The 22,659-nt window shown below is 35.9% G+C and overlaps 4 protein-coding genes across 5 annotated transcripts; all 4 read left to right on the top strand.

Moving 5' to 3' along the window:
• The first annotated feature begins 2,001 nt into the window (after positions 1 to 2,001).
• LOC108225246 (uncharacterized) lies at positions 2,002 to 7,004 on the top strand. 2 transcript variants are annotated; one of them, XM_017400076.2, is made up of 13 exons: positions 2,002 to 2,575; positions 2,690 to 2,842; positions 2,929 to 3,141; positions 3,274 to 3,363; positions 3,529 to 3,645; positions 3,731 to 4,000; positions 4,373 to 4,529; positions 4,699 to 4,776; positions 5,051 to 5,151; positions 5,480 to 5,650; positions 5,801 to 5,875; positions 6,083 to 6,190; positions 6,360 to 7,004. In XM_017400076.2, the coding sequence occupies exons 1-13, from the start codon at positions 2,183 to 2,185 to the stop codon at positions 6,624 to 6,626; spliced, it is 2,193 nt and encodes a 730-aa protein (XP_017255565.1). In that variant the 5' UTR covers positions 2,002 to 2,182; the 3' UTR covers positions 6,627 to 7,004. The 2 variants fall into 2 exon arrangements, with proteins under 2 accessions (XP_017255565.1, XP_017255564.1); XM_017400075.2 differs by having other exon boundaries at positions 2,004 to 2,575; positions 6,340 to 7,004.
• A 3,247-nt stretch (positions 7,005 to 10,251) lies between these two features.
• On the top strand, positions 10,252 to 20,206 carry LOC135147199 (uncharacterized). Its single transcript, XM_064080057.1, has 6 exons — positions 10,252 to 14,198; positions 18,386 to 18,828; positions 19,072 to 19,284; positions 19,386 to 19,478; positions 19,568 to 19,693; positions 19,784 to 20,206. Exons 2-6 carry the CDS (start codon positions 18,400 to 18,402, stop codon positions 20,204 to 20,206), a joined length of 1,284 nt encoding a protein of 427 aa, XP_063936127.1. The 5' UTR covers positions 10,252 to 14,198; positions 18,386 to 18,399.
• Positions 14,718 to 16,508, top strand: LOC108225868 (uncharacterized). Its single transcript, XM_064080058.1, has one exon. The coding sequence runs from the start codon at positions 14,718 to 14,720 to the stop codon at positions 16,506 to 16,508; it is 1,791 nt and encodes a 596-aa protein (XP_063936128.1).
• Positions 20,207 to 20,330: 124 nt separating the features above from the next.
• On the top strand, positions 20,331 to 22,210 carry LOC135146963 (uncharacterized). The gene is made up of 7 exons (XM_064078950.1): positions 20,331 to 20,586; positions 20,676 to 20,959; positions 21,057 to 21,224; positions 21,310 to 21,411; positions 21,516 to 21,582; positions 21,684 to 21,782; positions 21,881 to 22,210. Exons 1-7 carry the CDS (start codon positions 20,398 to 20,400, stop codon positions 21,968 to 21,970), a joined length of 999 nt encoding a protein of 332 aa, XP_063935020.1. The 5' UTR covers positions 20,331 to 20,397; the 3' UTR covers positions 21,971 to 22,210.
• The last annotated feature ends 449 nt before the right edge of the window (positions 22,211 to 22,659 follow it).

Below are 22,659 nucleotides of genomic sequence, written 5' to 3'. Positions count from 1 at the left end.
GAGATGACAAATTCGGTTGTGATTTCAAGATTTGTGCCAGTAAGTTGAGTCGAGATTACATTTCTGTGATGGTTAGATTTATCATTTAGATGTATAGATACATATACATAGATCTCCAAGAAGCGCAACCACAACTTGTTATGTAATTAAATATGATATCAAGTATTAAATTTTTTTGAAGTTGCATTTGTAGTTGATTCTCGTTGATTAGTTGCATATATAATTGCAACAGTTGTAGATCATATTTTTGAAAATATATTTTAAAAATTGATATTTTAAAATTATTTTTATTCTAAAAAATTTTGAATTTTTTTTTTACAGCTTATGTATTTCTAAATGAATCCCTAAAAATCGATCAGTTTGACCTATAAAACCATACTAGAATAACCAATTAAACTTTTAAAACTAATTTTTTGAAAAATGGGTAATATGGTATTAGAAATATAGTTTTAACAAGTGTTCTAAAAATCCCCGATTTAACCGATTAATCTCCTGCAAGGTCGGCTTTCGATTCGATTTTTGAAATCCAATTAATCTTTAAATATATTTTTTTAATCGAAATATATACGATAAATTATTGAAATTAAAATACCATATTCTTTAAACATGAATAACTATAGAATTTATGAATATAGTAAATATATTAATTACTAAATAGTTAATTGATATTATAATAACTAAATGTTAAATGATATTTTAATATTAAAATATATCTGATTTTCTAATCTCCAAGTTCGGATTAATCCATGCGACGCTGGTTTTAACACAACAGTTTCGATTTTTTGCTTTTTTCGAACACAACAAGACGGGTATAATTTGCAAAAAGCAGGAAGAGGGGAAATGCAACGCATATCAGACAGCCTGCAGAAATGGAGTTGAGAGAGCGGGAGATGATGGGACTCCGACTATAACTGCACTAGCTACGAAGTGACAATGCATGAGCATAGAGACGAAGCTTGAACATTGTTATTAAAATGATCGGTCCCAAATTGTCTGGTAACGTGGTCGGTCCATTTCAATCTTGTTGCTTTCTGTCGTCCTTGATAAAGATATGGCTGTGGCAGACACAATAATTCTGATCCCTTGTAGTGTTCAACACTTCCCTTTAGTAGAATTATACATGAATGAGCCTTTGCCTTGCTCTGAACAGAATGGTTGAGGGGTATAGGGTGATTCACAAGATTTTCTATCTGCCATCCTACTAGGACTAAGTAACTACCTGAAGACATTGATATTTCAGATTTGTTCGTCATTATTCGTATATTTTCTCGATTTTTCGACTTGAATCAGCCACTCGATGATGTATGGATTTCTGATACATTCAAACTCTGAGAAAATGTCAGGCTATACAATTTACTAGCTATGGTACACTTTGCAAATACTCAAATGCAGGAGGCGGAATTAGGGGAAGGCTATTCCAGGCTGAAGCCCCGTCGACTGGTTTTTTTTTTTTTTTTTTTTTTCAGTCATGTATTGAAAATTTCACATTTGAGCCCCGTAATACATTACATTATAATTTAGTGGTCCTGTATTTCTTTTTGATTTCTGGTTCGGCCGCGGAGGGGTTGTAATTTCAGGTAATAGGTCGTGTTCGTGTCAGCAAACAGCAATGGGGTCGATTTTCAGGTCAAGCTAAAATCACTTAAATTTGAATAAAACTGAAAAATGAAGGTCCGAGAAATGAAATTCTAATTTCGGGTCCATTTCGGGTCAATCGGGTGATTTTCGGGTCACTTTCGACTTTTCTCTCACTAAATCGGGTTGAAGCTTGGGTCGGGTTTCAGGTCGTGTATGATATTGCCACCCCGGCCGCCAATGCAGTACTTGACTGAGAAACAATTTCTGATGGAATGGTTATTTCTAAAGTTCACCCTGATCACCTTTTCATCATTCGGGTGAATACTCTGGATAAACTGGCCCATGATCCTCACCTGCTTACAAAATTATAAATAGATATATTGCAATAAACGATAGGAAACAGAAGTTGAATTATTTGGCCACAACAGTCCTTCACAAAAAGATAAATGCAGCATACCTTTATAAAAAGTTTAAGGCGCATCAATAAATAAGCATTAATCAAGCTCACCTTTCTTTAATGAGTATGTCATTTTACTTCACCTAACGTAAAACCACCGCTTGATCGAGTTTGATATAATATAGGCTAGCTTGAAAAGTTGTTGAAATGGCTGATCAGTTATCAAGTTCAGTGGCACTTGGTCTGAAGCTTTCGAGACGTGTGTATTATGGGAAGGAGACGGTCTTGTCATCTGCGCCAAAGGCTTCAATGTCGATGGATAGGTCAGTGGAGGCATGCTTGCCCAAGGCTCCAATGGTTTACGCGGAGATATTGAAGCCTGCAATGGTGGATAATCCTGATATTCCCAGTTATCAGCCTCATGTGTATGGAGTTTGTGAGCCACCAGCTTTAATTCCGTTACACATGCATGGAATTGACATGGAAGTGGATTGTTACTTGGACACTGCATTTGTAACACTTAGTGGAACATGGCGTCTTCATTGTGTTATTGCTAATAAAACTTGTGATTGTCGCGTTGCTATACCAATGGGTGAAGAGGTATTGTTCATAATTCATATGCAATATATCTGATATCACAATTCTGCTATTAGCATTGATATCGTTCAAGACTTTAAGTTGTCGATGCTTAGTTCTCTTTGACTTGCTTGACAGGGTTCAGTTCTTGGTGTTGAGGTCAGTACTAGTAGAAGATCATTTTATACCCAGTTGATTACTACCAGAGAAATGTACGATACTGAGAACATGGACATTGCAAAGGATAGTTGCTTACTGAAACATCAGATATATACACTAAAAGTTCCAGAGGTTATTTTTGATCCAGAGAGTTGAATATTAATAAATTTGAAAAAGAACGAGCGCGATTGATTGATGCTTTTTGTTTAATTTAAAAGGTTGACGGCGGGTCTAGTCTCCATGTTAAAGTAAGATGGTCCCAGAAATTGGTATATGAAGATGGTCAGTTCTGCCTCTGCATTCCTTTTAGTTTTCCGACTTATGTTACACCTGTAGAGAGTAACACCACAAAAAGCGAAAAAATACTGGTGAATTTAAAGGCTGGTATACCAGCACCGGTTCAATGCAGAAGTACTAGTCATTCTCTCAAGGCAAGTGAATGTATTAATTATTTAAGTTCTCAGGTGGTTTTATTTTGATATCACAAGTCTTTTTTTGGAGCTATACGTATTTTAGCACCACCATTGGACACGGTCTTATAAATCTCTTGTCTTTCTATGCAGGAACTTCAGCACGGGGATCAGGAGTTAGTATTCTCATATGATGCAGAAGTTATGTCCTTCTCGAATTGTGACTTCTTATTTTCTTATTCTGTAAGACCTTATGATTGTTTTGTTTGCATAATGTACCAGTTTTTGATCTGCTTTGTCTGCAATTGAATTTTTCGTTGTTGATGATCATTAAAACAGCAAGGTTTAAGCAAGTCTGAATCTGTTTGACTAATTATAGTAGGTCTTGATTCTCTACCACATCATCAGGTTTGTTCGGATGATATATCTGGCAGCCTCCTTTTGCAAGCACCATCTCCTCATGATTTTGACCAAAGAGAGATGTTCTGCTTCACCCTATTCCCGGGCAGTGACGGTCTTAAGCAGGTTAGTGGCCTTTTTTTTTCTTTTTCATTTTGTTTACCCTTTCATGTTACATCTGTACACTTACAAGTTTTAGAGAATGCTATAGGTTTTCAGAAAGGTAATGATCATTGTAGTAGATACAAGTGCAAGCATGCATGGAGGTCCCATCGAGTCAGTAAAAACTGCAGTACTAGAAGCCATTTCGGATCTTGAACCAATGGATACTTTTAACATTATTGCCTTTAATGAGAGTAGTGTGTTATTCTCACCATCCATGGAACAAGCAACGCATGAAATAATCGAAAAAGCTGCTGAATGGATCAGCACAAATTTGATTCCAAATGGCGGCACAAACATTATGATACCCCTAAATCAGGTATGAAACTCAAACATGATTTTTCGAACTGCTGGTGAAATCTGACAAAAACTATTCTGAGATTTTATTTTCAATTGATGCTAGATATGTAAGGCTATACTCATCATTCTTTAAAATATTGCATACAAGACGGAAATTTTAAACACTAAAAATTGAAGGTTGTGTCATGTTCTGTTGGACTCCCATTCCCTTTTATATCGCTGCTAAATGAGATGATAATACTATTTTGTTTGCTTAACAAACATTCTTTAGCAAAATCCTAGGATCTATAATGAGATGATAATATATTAATCTACTAGTAGTACTTACTCAAACATATAACTGTGGACTACTTCTGTATAACTGACGACTACATTCATCTGCTTACTTCAGGCAGTAGAGATGGCTACAAAAACTGGTGATACAGTCCCATCAATTATCCTCATCACAGACGGGGCTGTTGTAAATGAAAGAGACATTTGTAACGACGTGAAGAAACGCCTTTTAGATGAGGGTCTGACTTGTCCTCATATGAGCACATTTGGCATAGGTTAGCTTAATGATTACTGCTTCCTCATGTTCAGTCTCAGGTTCATTAACCATACGAATTACTAATCACTAATATTATATATTTATAGAAAATAAAAACAGTTGCTGACCACTTGGTTCCTATTTGTATTTGTTTTCCGAAGTTTTATTGTGCTAATAGACCTTTTCAGGTTCATACTGTAACCATTACTTCCTGAACATGCTTTCACAAATTGGGAGAGGCTATCATGATGCAGCATACGATATCGGTGAGTTTCTTGTATTTGCCTTATAAATTCATATTTAATGCGAGCTTTAAGTCTGTCTTCACAGAATGGCAGAATGTATTACATAATGCTAACTTGCACTACTGATCAAACATCTATGATCTATCTATTTAGAGCTTAGTTATGACAGTTGTCATTACTGTTCTGCAACATGCTTTTCTTTCCAGAAGATCCTCATTATAGTATCCATCTGCTAGTTTCCTTGCATGGTGCTTGTTAAACTTTAAACTAACTATCACAATGATCTTTTTTCCAGATTCTATCATCTTCAAATTGAAAAGGCTTATTCACAAAGCTTCGTCCCTCATTCTTACAAATATTAAAATTGATGCTCTGGAAAAGATCGATAAGTTAGAGGTATACTGATGTACTCACCTTTTTACTTCTGAATAAGTCTTACACTGGTTGTGGATTTTCAAGGTTCATCACCTAAACACTGATGCTATCGGACTCACCATGGCTGTTATTTTTGAGAGTAGGCTACAATTGATACAATGTATTTGCTACTCTATAATTGTATAAGACTTGCACCCTAGCTTTTTTTCTTTACATGTATATGTTTTATCACCTAGCTTACAGTATGAAGATGAAATTATTATCACAACTCCATAAGGTGTTTTATGTTATCTTGATTTGTTCTCATCATATTCACTTCAACTCTGTTTACCTTTGTCCTCATTGGCAGCTGTGTCCATTTCGGATTCCAGACCTTTCGACTAGTTCTCCCGTGATTGTATCAGGCAGATATTCTGGGTACTTCCCTGAATCAGTTCAAGTTAGTGGCATCTTGGCAGATTCGAGTACCTTCGTGATAGATGTGAAAGCACACAAAGCAATTGACATTCCTCTGGACAGGGTAATTCCTCAAGTTCTGAACCTAATTATATGCAAAGGTTTGTCAGACTGAAGTAGCCCAGTTGACAAATGCCAACAACAAATATTAGAACTTTGTCATTTATATACTTGTTTTGCATTTCAGATAAATAGCTTGCGTTACTTGATGCAGGTGCTAGCAAGAAGGCAAATTAATACACTCACATGTCTTGCTTGGTTATCAGAAAGCACAGAATTAGAAGAGAAGGTCAGTCTTTACTTTCTTAAAGAAATTGATTAACTGTCTTGATTTTACGTCGTGCCTGGGAAGGATTGCTGAAGTGTAATGTAGGCGGATGTAGTTTTGCCTCAAAGTAGTTTTTTTTTTCCTCTGTGAAACTTTTAACGATTTGCCTTCTGGAAAATTCTCATGTGTATGTTCAACTTCACATATCTTGGGTCATTCATTCTCTAGGTCACGAAGATTAGTATTCAAACAGGGATGCCATCAGAGTATGCCAGCATGATTTTAGTTCAGACCGATCAAGAAAAGCAATCCTCTAGCCCAGTTCTTGTCAAAGAGGTATGCTTCTGGCTAGTAATTATTTCCTCGAGGAGTTAAAAGGAAATTGCATTCTTTTAGCTGATGCTTATGTAAGAATCTACATTTATAAATATTGTTTGTCATGCTTTTCTTGTCGATTGCTAGTTGCTGAAAATATTCTGTCACAGATTATGGGATTAAATGGCAGGAAAGTAATCTGTCTCCAAACCACGGGTTTTGGTTTTGGCAATTTAACTGCCACATACAAGAGCCTTCCTCCTGGAAGCGAAGAAATAAAGTTACACGAGTCGAAACTGATGAAGGTGGCATCAAATATTCAGGAGAGGCTAGTGGATCGCTGCTGCTGCAAGTGCTTCATTCAGGCTTGTTCACAAGTAAACGAGCGATGCACCATTATATTTACGCAACTATGCACTGCCCTCGCCTGTTTTCAGTGCCTCAGCTGCTGTTGTGAGATATGTGATACCTGTGAACAATACTGCGGATGATTCTGAAGAAACTTATACCGATATGCTAAGCTCGTCATTGTTTGTGCACATTCTGATCTTGGAAGCAACATATATGTTTATATCTTTAAGGGCATGAAGAAACTTCAGGGATAATTCTATATAAAGACAAGCTTATATTGTACTATACAGACTGAATTTCTAAAGACAAGATATCTAGTAGTTTCATCGAAACAATTGTAATCTGGTTGCTGTCACATGCATCTTTACTCATCTTTACAAACTTAACAGTGACTCTGCCTATCAGCTTATGAATATCGAAACAATGATCATCAAACTCAATCCAATTGATGACAGAATATAGCATATTTTATTGTTTGACTCAAGATCTTCTTATAGTCGCTCTTTGTGCCGGTTGTTTAGTTTGCACGTATTTTGACACTCTTATAAAATAGGGTGAAGGACCAAAATATCCATATTTTAGAAAAAAAAGTCCAAAATGTCTATAGGCGGAAGGGACTGTCCAGAATAACCAATCAAATAAGCATGCCAACATGCGTGGTCAAGTTTTATATTTTTAACAAAGAACACGCATTTTGAATTTGCATTATATAGTAGCAAGATTGTGACTACGCATTCTAGTAATGCGTGTTGAGTATGCACACTAATCGGATACGCATTTTAGATGTGCGTATGTCTTTAAAAAAACGCACTTCCTAAGATGAGTACCTCATGAATAAAAAAGACGGACCCAACCCAGCTGGAGTATATGTGCAAGACTTGAGCTTGTACCTTCTGTTCTGTATTTAAATGTGAGAATTCATGCAGAAAGGGTGAAAAAGACGATGAATGGAGTTCTTATCGACACGCATTCAAGAAATACGAGTTCGGTTGGTTAAAAAAGGCACACAACACGGTATATGTTTTTAACACACACCACTTCAATATTAGTTATTTTAGGCTTTTTCTCTATAAAATATGGTTTTATAATAATTTTTTAATAAAAATTTAAAAGTCAATTTAGGAAAAAAAATATTATAAAACTATATATTATAGGAGTCTCAAAATACTTGCCAAAAATTAACGTAGACTTGCCGGTACAAAGGGAGTACATGCTTTGCTCTTGCCTAAAATTTGCAATTAACAGTACTGCTGTGGAGTGTCCTTGATGAAAGGCCTCTGGATTCACGAATAACAACCCTTCAGGCATTGTCTTCCACAGAAATGAAATATGATCGCTTGCTTATTTTTTTTCATATCTGACAAACAGAGAAGCACTTGTATACGTAATCATCTGGTCCGAATCCAGATTGTCAAAGAAGGATGTTTCCAGGTGTTGCACGAATGAAAAATATGTGATCTAATATTTATGATTTCCCTTGCAAAAGATATTAAAATTGGTTTTCAAAACGTATTAAAAATAATATTTACAAAAAAAAGGAAAAAAAAGGCTAGTGTCACAAGACAAACAAGGATTGTCCTAAACAACAGAGTTGGAAAAATATACCTTACTAGAAAATTTAGTGTTTCTAATTTTGGAAGGAAATGTAAAATCGTGTAGCGTTTTGCTCAGTTAACCCCAGCAAAACGCTACATGAATTAGCGTTCTGTTATGTTAAACCCAACAAAACGCATGTAGTGTTTTGTTCTTTTAATCTCAGCAGAATGTTATACGAAATAGTGTTCTGTTTTTGTAATCTAACGCAACCCGCTATCTCGTTAATAAGTGATATTGTGGGGCATTTTTTTTATGATCGTGATATTTGAAATATTAATGTTTCGACCAACACCAAAAAAAATATACTAGTTAATAAGTCGCACCTCTTGCAGCGGCACTATTATTTTCAAAACAAATGATATCATATTATACCATGCTAATAAAGCACGGGTTAATATATACACTAATATAAATTTCAAATAATATATTCAATATATATATTTGATTATTCTCTCTCAAATTAGGGTTTTGAGAGTCGACTCCCAAAAATAGCCGTCACTTCTCCATTCTTCACCTTCATCCTCTTCATCCACCAAATCATTTTCGCTCTCCCATCTTCTCCACTATTTACTAGTTTTTTATTTATTAATAAAATCGAGTGTTGCTTAAACCTCGAAGATTCCAATCGAGTTTTATTCTCGGATCTGTTTCGGATTTGAGTTTGGGCTTGATTGTTTTCTGAATAAATCAGATTTTTTGAAATCAAAGATCCGATTGTGTTTTTCCCGTCTCGCCTTTTGGCGTGTGTTGATTTAGTACCCCATTCTTGGGTGATTCTGCGTTGATATGTCGTTCTGTGTTATCAATGAGAATGACTGTGATGGAGTTTTGGGAGATCTGGCTTATCGCATCATTAATACTTTTGGCATGTCTATAGCTGGCTTTCGGCATGTAGATAGCTGGGGTATGCTTGGAACGGTGGCGATCGCATGTGCTCACCTTTCACAAATTATAGTTGTTCATTATTCGAGGACCTTTGTTCCTCATTGCTTAGTTTTTACAACTGAGTCGTCTGAACACCGCAACAGCCATGGAACTATTGTGAAGGTCAATTGTGAAGCTACCATTTTCGGGATTGATGTAGGCTGGATTACTCGAGAAGCCTTTGTATTCATTTTCAATTTCAAGAATCCTTGGATTCAGTTTGTTAAGCAGTCTGGAAACAATGCGGCTATTTGTTTAGCTCGTTTTATTGTTTATCAACCTGATTGCATTGTTAGTTGGGGAGTTGTCCCGACTAGACTTGTTTTAATTTAATGGAATGAATTTGCATTTTGTCAAAAAAAAAAATATATATATATTGATTAGTCCATATTTTTGCATATTTAAGTGCCTATCTTTTGTTTATTTTCGTAGTATTAATCGCTTATTTATTTTATTTCAGAAAATTGTAGATAAATAAAGAAAGAAGAGAAAGTGCAAAAAAGGGGAAGAAAAAGAAAAGAAAAGAAGAAAATCAAAGAGAGTTGGCAAGTAAGGGGGCACATGGAGGGCTATGATCTACCCAACACACAAGGCCCATGGATGGACAAGATTTAGCCACCCTACCCCTAAACCCTAAATCTTTAGCTATAAATTCCCCCATCTTTTTACTTGTAAGGACAATCTTTTTAACCTAGTCTTTTCCTAGTTGGTAGGTAGTATAGTGCTAGATCTTCTTTTGTTCTCTCAATTTCATACCATATTTGTAAACACTTTTATTTTAATGCAAATCTTCTTTTAGCTTAATCTTGTATTGTCTCTACTCTCTTTCTACAAGTGAAATGATTCTTAGTACCGCCGCATATGCTTAAGGGCTTTTGGGAAAAGAAGATCTTATAATTATAATTAGTGTAGATCTTATAATTGTTTAAATTAGTCGTTAAAGCTCTTTCAAGTCCTAGCACAAAATTAAATTTGTGTTAGGGTTTTAAAATTTTCAGATTACAAAGTGTTACAACATAGTATTAATTCGGTAGTACCATTAGTTTATTAAACAATTATCACCTACTCTGTTTTCATTCTTTTCAAACCCTGCTTTTAGTTTAAAACCAAAACCCAGTTCCTTGTCCTTTGTTTTTAAAGACCCACCTCCCCTGTTCTTTTGTATTTACGCGCCGAGTCACTTCTCTGAGTCAAGTTGCGCTGCATTTGTAGTCCGCTGATGAGTTTGTTTTCGCCGATTTAATGTTGATTCAGAGTTGCTTTAATTTGCTTCTGATTTCTGAGTTCTGTGTTCGAGTCGCATCCATGGTTCTGTTTCCTTTCTTTTCGCGAGTTGAGTCATCGAGTTCTGTCCGAGTCTTTTTCGTTTTGCTGTGTCGAGTTAGTCGCTAGTTCCGAGTTTTGTGCGAGTCTGTTGTGCTAGTTTCAGTAGCTGGGTTTGTGTGTCTGGCTCCGTTTAGTCGAGTTTTGACCTTCGTTTTGCTTGAAGTTTCGCAGTTTGTGGTTTAATTTTGCTGCTTTGTCAAGTTTGTATTTGCAATTTAAGATGAGTCTTCGAGTCTGTTTCTGTCTTAAGTCGCAGAGTCGAGAATCAAGTAGAGTGTCAGTTCGTTTTTGCTGAGTTCGTGCTTTTTTTTTTTCGAATTCAGAGTCATTTAGTCAGCTTCGAGTTTGTTGTTTCGTGTTTATGAGTCACCTCCAGCTGCGTTTTCTGGGTTTTCGTTTGTTTTGATGGCTTGAATTTTACCGAGTTAGTGTTTTTGAGCTGAGTTGCTAGCAGGGTTTTAACTGAGTCCGCTTTGTTCCTTTGCTGAGTTATTTTCCTTCCGAGTCAGTTTTCGAGTCGCCAATTTGTTTTGCATCTGAGTCAGCGAGTCAAGCTCTGCAGTAGCATAGTTTTGTTGGTCCAGTTGTTATTTGAGTTTTGCGGCTGTGTTTCCTTTTTTTTAGAGTATGAATTTGGTTTTGTTTAGTTTTCTTTTTTCTAAGTCAAATCGCTGATTAGTTTACTGTAATGGGTTTGTTTGTTTACAAAATTATGTGATCTTGAGTTGCCGATTTGTGGGTTTAGGATTTTGTTAGTCGTTGAGTTTGGAAGTTTGTTATCGAAGAGTTTTTTTTCCCGAGTGTGTCACCTATTTTTGTTTAAGTCCGTGTCAATTTTCAAGAGGTTATTTGTTCTTTTTTTTTTAAGTATGTAATTAGATTAAGTTACTAATTTGAATGAATTAGGTAATTATTAGTCTATTCTCAGAATTTCTAATATTAAAAAGTTCCCTCCTTTCAAAATCTTTTGTTCTAATTCGCCTAGATTAAATTTAAGGATTGCAAATAAATTATTAATAATCTCTGTGGACGAATCTCAAATATTAAAACGGTGATCGTGCGCTTGCGATTTAAATGTATTATTTATAGCACATCAAGTTTTTGGCGCCGCTGCCGGGGATTATAATTAATTTTTTGCACCTTTATTTTTAATCTTTCGGATTAGTTTGTTTCTCACTTTTTGTTTTTATTTCGAGGAGGAATATTCGGGAATCATGAAGTAAAGTGGACAAATTTTGCTCGGATTTGGAAGCTTGCTTTGGTAACCGTATCTCCCCACTTTTATCTTTCGTCTTTATTTAGAAAATCACAAACAAATTTGAAAATTGAAAATCACAAACAAATTAAAAATTTTAAAATCCAAAAATATTAGTTAGAAATACATATGTGTTGCATCATGCATTTAATCACTTAGGGCACATCATCTAGATTTTAATTTTTGTTTTTAAATTTTCGTACCTATATTTGTGGTGATCGCTGGAGGACCCCAAGGTACGTTAATTTCTTTCTTTTCTTTAGATTAAAACACGTAGTGTAGTGTATAGCTTTAATTATATCGTTGTGTAGAGCATCATTTAAATAAATCTTAAGGGCAAAACCCATTCATAAGATAAGGGGAGGGATTTCATCACTCTTTCCTTGGCCCACAACAACTAATTTCCACATTTTGCATTTCCCTAGCCTTTTAATAAAATTGAATTAGACGTTAGCCCCTAGGATTTCGCGCTCAATTAGGAAGGTACCTAAGGAACGAGATAATCTTTAATTATTCCAACTCTTCGGTGTCTAAGGACAAGCGAAAGCTTACCTGGCCGATTAGGGTTGGTGTCTAAGCGCGGAGATTGGCCTCTTGGCAATGCCTGCTCCAAACTGGCCAAACCGGTCCGAATAATAATTGATTTATCGATTTTTTGGTGGTCCTTACGGTTAGGAGCAAGGTCTAGTTCTTTTTATTAGGGAACCCCAGAATTAGGTTTTTCTTTCGCTTTTACACCCTTTCTTTTGTTTGATTTATTTTTTTCGCACTTATTTGCTACGTGTTTACTATCTCGTTTATGCGAACTACTTGGGTTAGGAACGAGTCATCTAGATTAGTAAGACCTATAATCGAGATTCCCTCGTCCTCTTCGGATTCCGAAACCCTAGAAGTTCAAGAACCGATAGTTAACATGGCCCTTTCACTCAAAGATCGTTGTTACCCATCTCGTTCAAGTCAACCTTCGTGCATCACCCTTCCTCCGGTAAATGAGAACAATTTTGAAAGCAAAGCTCATCATATTAGCATGTTACCTAAATTTACCGGGAGTGAGGGTGAGGATCCTTATCTTTTCATCCAAGAATTCGAGGAAGTTTGTTCCCTCCAAAAGCTCCACCAATTAACGGAAGATTCGATTAGACTTAGGCTCATTAATTTTGCACTTAAAGAGAATGCGAAAAAATGGTTATATAGTCTTCCCGTTAATTCTATTTCCACGTGGGAGGGGTTCGTTGTGGTTTTTCTTAAAAAGTATTTTCCAAATCATAAGACTACTCGAATTACAAATGAAATAAATCAATTTCATCAAAGGGAAAATGAGTCTTTTTGGAAATTCTTCGATCGTTTTAAAAATCTTTTATCACAATGCCCCCACCACGGAATAGAAAAATGGAGACTTTGCAAAATAGTTTACGAGGCCTTAGATAGTCAAACCACTGCGTTATTAGAGTCTATGTGCCAAGGTAAATTCATGGAGAAAGATGAAGACCAAGGGTGGGAATTTTTCGAGGATTTAGCGGAAAAGACTATGATGTGGGAGTCAACTAGGGAGCCCAAAAAGTCAATTCAGTCATCTAGCGCTAGGGGCTGGCATTCGATAGGAAATAATGTGGCAACCGATGCCAAACTGGCCACCCTAACTAGGAGACTTGAAGCTTTAGAAACTAGTAAATCTCCCCCACAAATGTCCATGTCCCCCAATTACAATTTTCCAAATCCCGGAACCCAACCTTCGCACGAACTTGAACAAGTAAATGCGATGTTTCAAAATCCTAGGAATGACCCATTTGCATCCACGTACAATCCGGGTTGGAGAAATCACCCAATTTTTTCATGGACCTAAGGTCAAAATTGTCAAATTCCTCAACCCAATTTTCAAATGAATCAAGGGCCAACTTTCTTTCAAACTCCTCAGCAAAATTTTCAACAAAGGCCCAACCCAATTCACTACTAGAAAAAGTGGATATAACATCGCGGCTTTAACATCGGTTGTAAAAACCACCGATGTTAAAAGCTTTTCTAACATCAATTATGAAAAAACCGATGTAAAAGAGTACTTTAGACATCGGTAATTAAAATAACCGATATCTTATATGCAGTTTAAAAACGAAAAAAATACGCGCGCCTTGTTCCCCCCTTTTATCAGACAACAAAACACTTCTTTTGTACTTAACAAAAAAAACCCAAATAATACATATTTCTTTTATTCCCTCTCTCCCCGCTCTCCCTCTCTTCAGACAGCCTCTCCCTCTCTCGGTCACCATCTCTCTCGCCATCTCTCACTCTCACAACCTCACGACCTCAGCTCTCTCACCATCTCACCAACTCTCACATTTCACCTAGCTCTCTCATCATCATCTCTCGCCATTCACTTCGCTGTCGAACTTGTAGATTCAAATTTTGAGCACATCTTGAAGACCTGGTTGTTACCATCTTGGAGGAGCACATCTTGAAGACTCTTGCTGAAGAAATTAGGGTTTGCAGCTTGGTTCGTAGCTCAGTTTGCATTTTGGAGTTTAGGGTTTTGAATCAAATTTGGGGATTTCATCTACAACCTCATTTCTCAGTTGCTCTAAGGTATATATCCTCTTTTCTCACTTTTATTGTGGTACAAATTGGGATTGTAGGTTATTATAATTTTTTTCAATTCGTATTACATGCATTTTTTGTTTATTTTTGATTTGAATTCGAATTTGTTGTATAATATAGTCTCATTGGTGTTACAAGTGTGATAATATGCTCTGTTATTTGCAAGCTTATACAGAGTTTATAAAGTATATTGTGCTCTGTTATTGTTTTTGAAATTTGGGGATTTTATAATGTTTAGTGTGCTCTGCTATTGTTTAGTGTGCTCTGTTATTGTTTTTGAGATTTGATAATTGCTATATTTTATTAATGAACTGATGTTTAATTATCTTTTAATTATGTAATATATGTGAATCTTATAATTAAGTAATATATGTGTAATAATCTATGTTACTATATATACTAATTATCTGTTATGTTACTTATGTATATTTATGCTGTTATGTTACTTATGTATATGCTGATGCTTGAAATGACAATTAGGTAGGTTGTACTTGGTCCATTGAATACATGGAACAACATATAGATAAAAACTGGATTTTGAAAGACAGGGATACATTGGATTATGAAATCGGGGTCGAAAAGTTTTTAATGTATGCAGAGGAACATTGTGAAAACCCAAAGAGTATACCTTGCCCATGTGCACGTTGCGTGAATTTTAAAAAATTCTCTGTGAAAATAGTTAGGGGTCATATCTATGAAAATGGTTTTAGTCATGGATATGTTGAATGGATTTGGCATGGAGAGAATTCTTCTAGGACTAGCAGGCCATCTAGTAAATGCCCTAGTACTGACCCCGAGTTCAAAGCTACATGTGAAACCTTAGGTGTTTGTGAAGCCGCATATAAGTCAGGGGATTATGATAATGATTCCGAGGATTTCAGGATGTTTGTGGCTGATGCTGAGAAACCATTATTCGAGGGCAGCGAATCAACCAAATTAGAAACAATTTTGAAGTTACAAAATTGGAAATCTAGGTTTGGTATTAGTGATAGTGCCTTCACTGATCTGTTATCTTCAATAGGGTCATTTCTTCCTCAAGATCATGTATTGCCAGTCAATACATATGAAGCAAAAAAATCCTTATCTGATTTAGGGCTCGAGTACATCAAAATTCATTCTTGTCCGAATGATTGTGTGCTATACAGGGGTATAAATGCAGATGCCTCTAGATGCCCAAAATGTAAACTATCTCGTTGGAAGGTGGGGAAAGATGGTAAATGTAGGGTTAATATTCCGGCCAAAGTTATGTGGTATTTCCCAATAATACCTAGATTTAAACGGATGTTTAAATCTCAGTCAACTGCTGAGCAGATGACTTGGCATGCGAACCAACGAACAAAGGATGGCAAGATGCGTCATCCGGCAGATTCTCCTTCATGGACAAATATCGATTATAGGTGGCCAGAATTCGGTACCGAAGCAAGAAACATTCGTTTGGCTTTGGCGGCTGATGGTATAAACCCTCATAACAATGGCCTCACCAATAGGTATACTTGTTGGCCCGTAGTGTTAGTAACTTACAATTTACCTCCTTGGTTATGCATGAAGAGGAAATTTTTGATGTTAACAACTTTGGTTTCTGGTTCGCATGAGCCTGGTAACAACCTTGATGTATATTTACAACCAATGATTGAAGATTTGAAGAAGCTTTGGGAAGAAGGTGAACCAAATGTATATGACGCTGCCACCAAATCTTATTTTACTTTAAAAGCAATTTTAATGTGGACGATAAACGACTTTCCTGCATACGGGAACTTGTCTGGGTGCGTCAACAAGGGTTATTTGGCTTGTCCTGTATGTGCTGATGATACTGTGGCTAAATATTTGCCTCATAGTAGGAAAATGTGCTACCAAGGTCATCGAAGGTATTTGGGTTTGTATCATCCTTATCGAAGGCAAAAGGCTGCTTTCAATGGAGAACAGGAGCTTGGGACAGCACGTCAACCGCTTTCTGGGGAAGAAGTGTTGGCTCGACAAGAACAAATTACATTTTCTTTCGGAAAAGAATTGAAGAAGTTTAAAAAGGTGGACTGTCCATGGAAAAAGAAGTCGATTTTTTTCGAGTTGGAATATTGGAAATTTCACCATGTTCGTCACTGTCTCGATGTTATGCACATTGAGAAAAATGTATGTGACAATCTGATTGGGACATTACTAAATATGCGATTTAAGTCAAAAGACAGCGTCGCGTCCCGTCTTGATATGATTGACATGGGTGTTAGGACTGATCTAGCTCCACAAGTTGGAGAAAAGAAAACTTACCTACCCCCATCTGCTTTTACCCTGTCCAAGGCATAAAAGAAGAAAATGCTATCGTCTTTCTTGTTTATGAAACTTCCGTATGGACATGCATCCAACATCAAAAACTGTGTATCCATGGCTGATTTAAAAATGTATGGGTTGAAGTCCCATGACTGCCATATTCTCCTCCAACAATTACTCCCGGTTGCAATTCGTGCGGTTCTTCCCAAAAATGTTCGGGTCACAATCATAAGATTGTGTTTCTTTTTTAACTCTCTGTGTAGCAAAGTTGTAGATATATCAAAATTAGATAAATTACAATCTGATGTGATACTGACCTTGTGTGAGCTTGAAAAAATATTCCATGCGTCGTTTTTTGATGTAATGATACATCTTGTAGTCCACTTAGTTCGTGAGTTACGTTTATGTGGCCCGGTTTTTTATAGATGGATGTATGCGTTTGAACGCTTTAACAAAGTGATAAAAAGTTATGTAAGAAATCGTTACTATCCGGAAGGCTGTATAGCGGAAGGATACCTTAGAGAGGAATCTGTTGAATTCTGTGCTGAGTTTTTTAAGCAAAGTGGCACTGCTGGTCTTCCAAAGAACCAAAAGCTGTCAGGTCCTCTATCTGCGGCAGTATTAAAGCAACTGGAAGAAAAAGAGCGAGATGAGGCTCATTTATGTGTCCTTTTGAACAATCCTGAAGTGTATCCATATATTATGTAAGGTCTTTTTTATGAAATATTTTGTGTTATTTAGTGTCATTTATTTAATGTGTATATATATATATATTTGCATTCTATCAGAATGCACAAGGAGCATCTAGAACAAATATACCATGGAAAGAAGAAAAGTGTGCATTGGCTTATGGGAGAGCATAATCGACTCTTTGCGGATTGGTTTGAAAAAAAAGTTTGTTTTCTTAGTCATTTGAACTTTTTTATTCAACTTTGATGCCTATATTATTAAGGAATTAATCTATATGAACTATATATATATATATATGTAGGTCAGTAGTGAAATGAAAGATAATGGTGAAAATATTTCAGAAACATTAAGGTGGCTAGCTGGCAAACCTTCATTTTCCGTCTTCACTTATGAAGGGTACATGGTTGATGGTGTCAGATACTTTACAAAAGATCGAGATGATGCACGTGTTGTTCAAAACAGCGGTGTGTCTTTAGCTTCCAAGACTGTGCAAGTATCCAGTGCAAAAGATTTAAATCCAGTTGAATGTGATATGACATTCTATGGCATCATCTTAGAAATATGGGAATTGGATTATCACGCGTTCAAAGCTCCGTTGTTCTTATGTAAATGGGCAGAGAACGATAAGGGTATTAAAGTGGATGATCTTGGGTTCACGCTTGTAGACTTCTCTCGACATGGCCATAAGAAAGATAAATATATTTCTGTTCACCAAGTCAAACAAGTTTTTTATATCCAAGATCCGGAAAATGCTGCCTGGTCTGTTGTATTGACCTCCACAACCAGAGACTACCATGATATCTATAACGAAGATGATTTGGGAGACACGGCGATGGAACATTCCCCATTCTGCACTAGCATTCCTTTATGTGATATTGTCAATGATGATATTGGCCATAGTGTTAGGCCTAATATTGATGGAATCTGGGTTAAACCCTGAAGCATATATGCTGCTCTTTTTTTTGTCATTGTTCATTACTTTAGTAGTTGCACAATTTGAATTTTGGTTGTAATTTGGTTATACAATACTTGGAGCTGGAGTGCATTTTAAATGTAATTGCTGCTTATTTATATCCAAAATTGCTAGTTGTACAACTTTTATTCATGCTTTATATCTACTTGAATGTGGAATTTAAATTCCTAGTGGTACAATTTCTATTCTTTTGTATGTCATTCATGAATTCTTACTAATACATTCATGTGTTTTATGCTATATTCTACAGCTCATAAAATTTAAATGGCTAAGAAGAAAGCAAACAACAAAAAAGGAAAGCAGCCTATGGAGCCTGCAGGGTCAGGGGAGCTAGTGCATAAAGAGCCTGCTAAGTCAGGGGAGGCAGTGCATAAAGAGCCTGCTAAGTCAGGGGAGGCAGTGCATGATGATCAGCCTGGAGAGCATGAAGCAACAGTTACAAGCACCGAATCAGCAAAAAAAAGACTTGGAGCAGCAAGAGGTGTTTCGGCTCTACATAAAGTACTCGTGAAGAAGGCACAGGGTAAGAAGATTAAAATTAGATATAATGAACTTGGAGAGCCTGTTGGAGATACAAGAGCCACTTTACAGTCCTACATAGGGATGGTGGCAAGGAATATGATTCCAATCGACATTCCTAGCTGGCCAGAAGTCGATACGGAATTAAAAGAAAAACTATGGCTCGATGTACAGGTGAAATTTAAACATCTCTTTAATTCCATTTTAGTACTTTGATTTAATTATAGAAAATACCCTGGAGTTTTAATCTCTTTAATATATAACTTGTAATATATGTTTATCTTCATCCATTTTTAGTACTTTGATTAAGTATAAAATAATAACTTGATTCTATAAAAAAGGATAAAATAATAACTCAGTTTATCAGTCTTAAAAGATATAATTACTATCCCTGTTTAGTGTTTTGTTATCATGTAGGATACCTTCGAAGTTGTTCCAGAACTTGAGGATAAGGTGCTAAAATCTGCAGGTTGTAAGTGGAGACAGTTCAAAACCACTTTAACAACCAAATATGTTGTTCCATATATTGGTCAAAAGAATAAATTGATGAAGCCTCCAAGGAAGTATGCTTTTGTAGGCAAAGAAGCTTGGAGAAAATTTGTGAAACCTAGGATTGATAAGAGCTGGATGGTAAATTACATATTTCGCTCTAATTTTTCTTCTTAATACTGTATTTCAAAATCACATTGTTCAGAGCACAAGATTCTATATAGTAGTTCTATTCTATGCAGAAAAAACATACGGATCAGAGCGAGAGGGTGAAGAAGCGGAAATATCATCATCGTCTTTCAAGGAAGGGATACGTTGGGTTGCAGGAAGAAGAGGTATACCTTTTTGATCTTTTTTATATTTATACATCAGGTCTGCATATTACAGTGTCAGTCTATGTAATATATTTTGAAATTTTAAACAGATAAAGGAAGGAAATTTAGAGCGGGGAGAGATACCTGATCGCGCGGTGTTGTGGAAGAAGGCTCGTAAAGTGCAGGAGGATGTTGAGATAAGTGACAAAGACCTAGCCAAAGTAGTTGGCAAAATTGTAAGTTATAATGTTAATAGTTTTAATTATAAGTATATTATTAATATATCATTGTTGGTCATAGTTATTAGTTTGTGTTCTCGATGATAGGATGATTTAATAAAGAAGAAGGAAATAGGTGAATTTCAACCCTCTGGGAGTAAAGATGTGTTGACTTTGGCACTCGAAACTCCTGAGCATTCAGGTAGGGTAAGAGGAGTTGGGGGATTTGTCACTCCAAAATTGTTCTTTAATTTGCCGAGACAGAAAAGGAATAGGGTCTCGAAGGCAGACTTGTCTGATGAGTTAGAGAGACAGAGGAAGGAGATTGCTGAACTAAAAGCAATGATACATGCATCCAATATTGGTTCCCCAATTTCATCTAAATCAAGTTGCCAACCTGTTGTTGAAGAAGAAAAACAGGTTGCAGAACCTACAAAGAAGCCAGATGCTGCAAAAGAATTGGGGCTTAATGATGATGATGACTTTGTTGCTATAATCGATCCTCCTCCCCCAGCTAAAAAATTGGTATAAATTATTATTGTTACATAATTTTCTCGTGTTTAATTAGTACATATATGTACTTGTAATTAGTATTTTGTGCTGATAATATTGCCAGTTTTTAATATATTTTTGTACATATATATCTTTAGGGGCAATGTGTCCTTGCAGTGGACACTATACAACGAAGGGTTGCGTTTGGGATCGTTTTTGATGATCCAGAAATGAATGCAACAGTGCATGGAGTGCCTGTGCCTCCTGGATGCATGCGTGTGTCTGTTGACGGAATCATTGAGCCAAATGCAATGGTTCCTATACCAGTTCCTGGTGAAATAGAGAAAGTTTGTGAAGCGGTTGGATCTCAACTTGCTTGGCCTGAGGAGTTGATTATCTTTGGAAGAGCCTCTCCGAAGGTATGCATAGCTACTTAATTACTCATTTTTGTGTCCTATGAAATGTGTCCTTGCTGATTTTTGCATATTAATTACTTAATTATTTGTAGAAAAAGAAAAATGAAGAGGGAAAACCAAAGACACTTGATAGTGAGCTGAAGAAACTACAACAATCATTTCATAAAGTGAAGTTAAGAAAAAAAGTGCCGAGCAAATATAAAGTTCTGTACAAACATGCGTCCACATTTATGAAAGCGACCGGGGCTTCTGTACAAATTCCATGTGACGCTGATGTATTTGGAGCTGTGAAAACAATATTTGTTTTGCAAGAGAATTTGATCTCGTTGTTGGAGTTTGACATGATCGGACAATCTGTGGTTGCTGCGTATATGGCGTAAGTAATTTTTTCATATTTGTTTATTCTTTGCACTTTGCATATTCGACAACCATATTGTCCAATCTGAATTATTTTCATTTTCGATATGATGTAGGTACTTGCATCATTTATGTTATAAGGACCGGAAGAAGGATGACGCGCTCTTGTTTGGCTTTTTGGATCTTGCATCCACATATACCCTCAATAAAGAATTTCAAAATGCTGTGGTCAAACGGTTGATGGATAATTATTATCGACTATATCTCATGCCACATAATCAAATGTACGTATATTTGTTGTTGTTATATTTTAATTTTTAGTCTAAATATTTAAATTCTGACTTAGTTTGTATTTTATAATAAAAACAGGGCCCATTGGATTTTGGTTGTAATTTGGGATGGCGATCTCTATATTCTGAATCCTTTGCCACACAACACCCGTTTTCCAGATTTGGAACGAGGACTAATAGAGTAATTTTAGATTTTTCTGCTTGCTAGTTGAGCAATTCAATATGTATTGGCAAGTTATCATGCTCAAAGTGGATACTCATACAGTGCATGATATCTTTTTGTAGTGCATTGGCAAGTTACCATGCTCAAAGTGGAAGGGCAAAGAGAACTCCCAAAGTAGTCTATCTTATGGTAAGTCATGCATCTGCATTATAATATTTCATTTTCTTTATTTTAATTTCTATGGATGACCTTATTAATATATTTGTATCACTACGATTGCTCAAATTAAGGGATCGCCTAAGCAACCAGGGGGAACTGAATGTGGGTATACGGTCCCTAGATATATGAGAGACATTGTTATGGACAAAGAAATGTCTTTCATGACCAAGGTGCATATTTATTTTAATAGCCTTGCATGCAGGTTGATTTATTTAAAATGAAAATATATTATTAAACTTCTAATTAAAATTATATTATTTCTTTTCAGTGGGCAGTCAGGTCTCGAAACTGTTACACAGAGGAGGAGCTGGATGAGGTCCGTATGGAGGCTCTCGAATTTATTGAGGACAAGATGTAGTTTGAATTTCTTTTGTTGAATGGTAATTAATTAAACTGGTATATATAGGAGCTGTTATGTGGATGTTGCATGTCAGCTCTAGCACTTTGTAGTTCGGGAATTGCTTTAACGTTGTTGGTTGGGGATCGAGTTGGTATATATTTTGGATGCGTACGTACTGCTGAATTTTACTTGTTGGTTGGGAAGTTAGTAATTGGCAATGAAAGTGAATTTCAGTACGTACATTGGTTATATTTTTTGTGTCTGCAATTTTAGATTTATTGTTCTTCTGGTTAGTTTTGTTTGTTGTGGTATTGGCAAAAAGATTGTGCTTTCAGTTTTGGCAAGAGTGTGCTTTTAGTTTTTGGCAAGAGTGTGCTTTTAGTTTTTGGCAAGAGTGTAGAAGCTGCATATATGCATGGTATAATTTTTGTTTCAAAAATGTATATGACAATTACATCAGCAAGTTCACATATAACCGATGTCAAATGAGTTTATAGACATCACATTTTTCCTTGTATCTGATGTTGAAACGAACACTTACATTACAATATCAAATTAAACCGATGTTTTTTAAACTAAAGACATTATGTGTATGTTACAAACCGATGTTAAAAAAATGTTTAATATTAAAAAAATTAAAAAAATCGATGTCTGAAAACTTTATTAAATCAGTTTTAATCTTTAAGACGATGTCTTATAAACCTTTA

Source organism: Daucus carota, chromosome 6 (assembly GCF_001625215.2).
Source record: "Daucus carota subsp. sativus chromosome 6, DH1 v3.0, whole genome shotgun sequence".
Lineage (NCBI taxonomy): Eukaryota > Viridiplantae > Streptophyta > Magnoliopsida > Apiales > Apiaceae > Daucus > Daucus carota.
The sequence above is the reverse complement of the archived record's forward strand: the minus strand, read 5'-3'. Positions and strand labels throughout refer to the sequence as shown.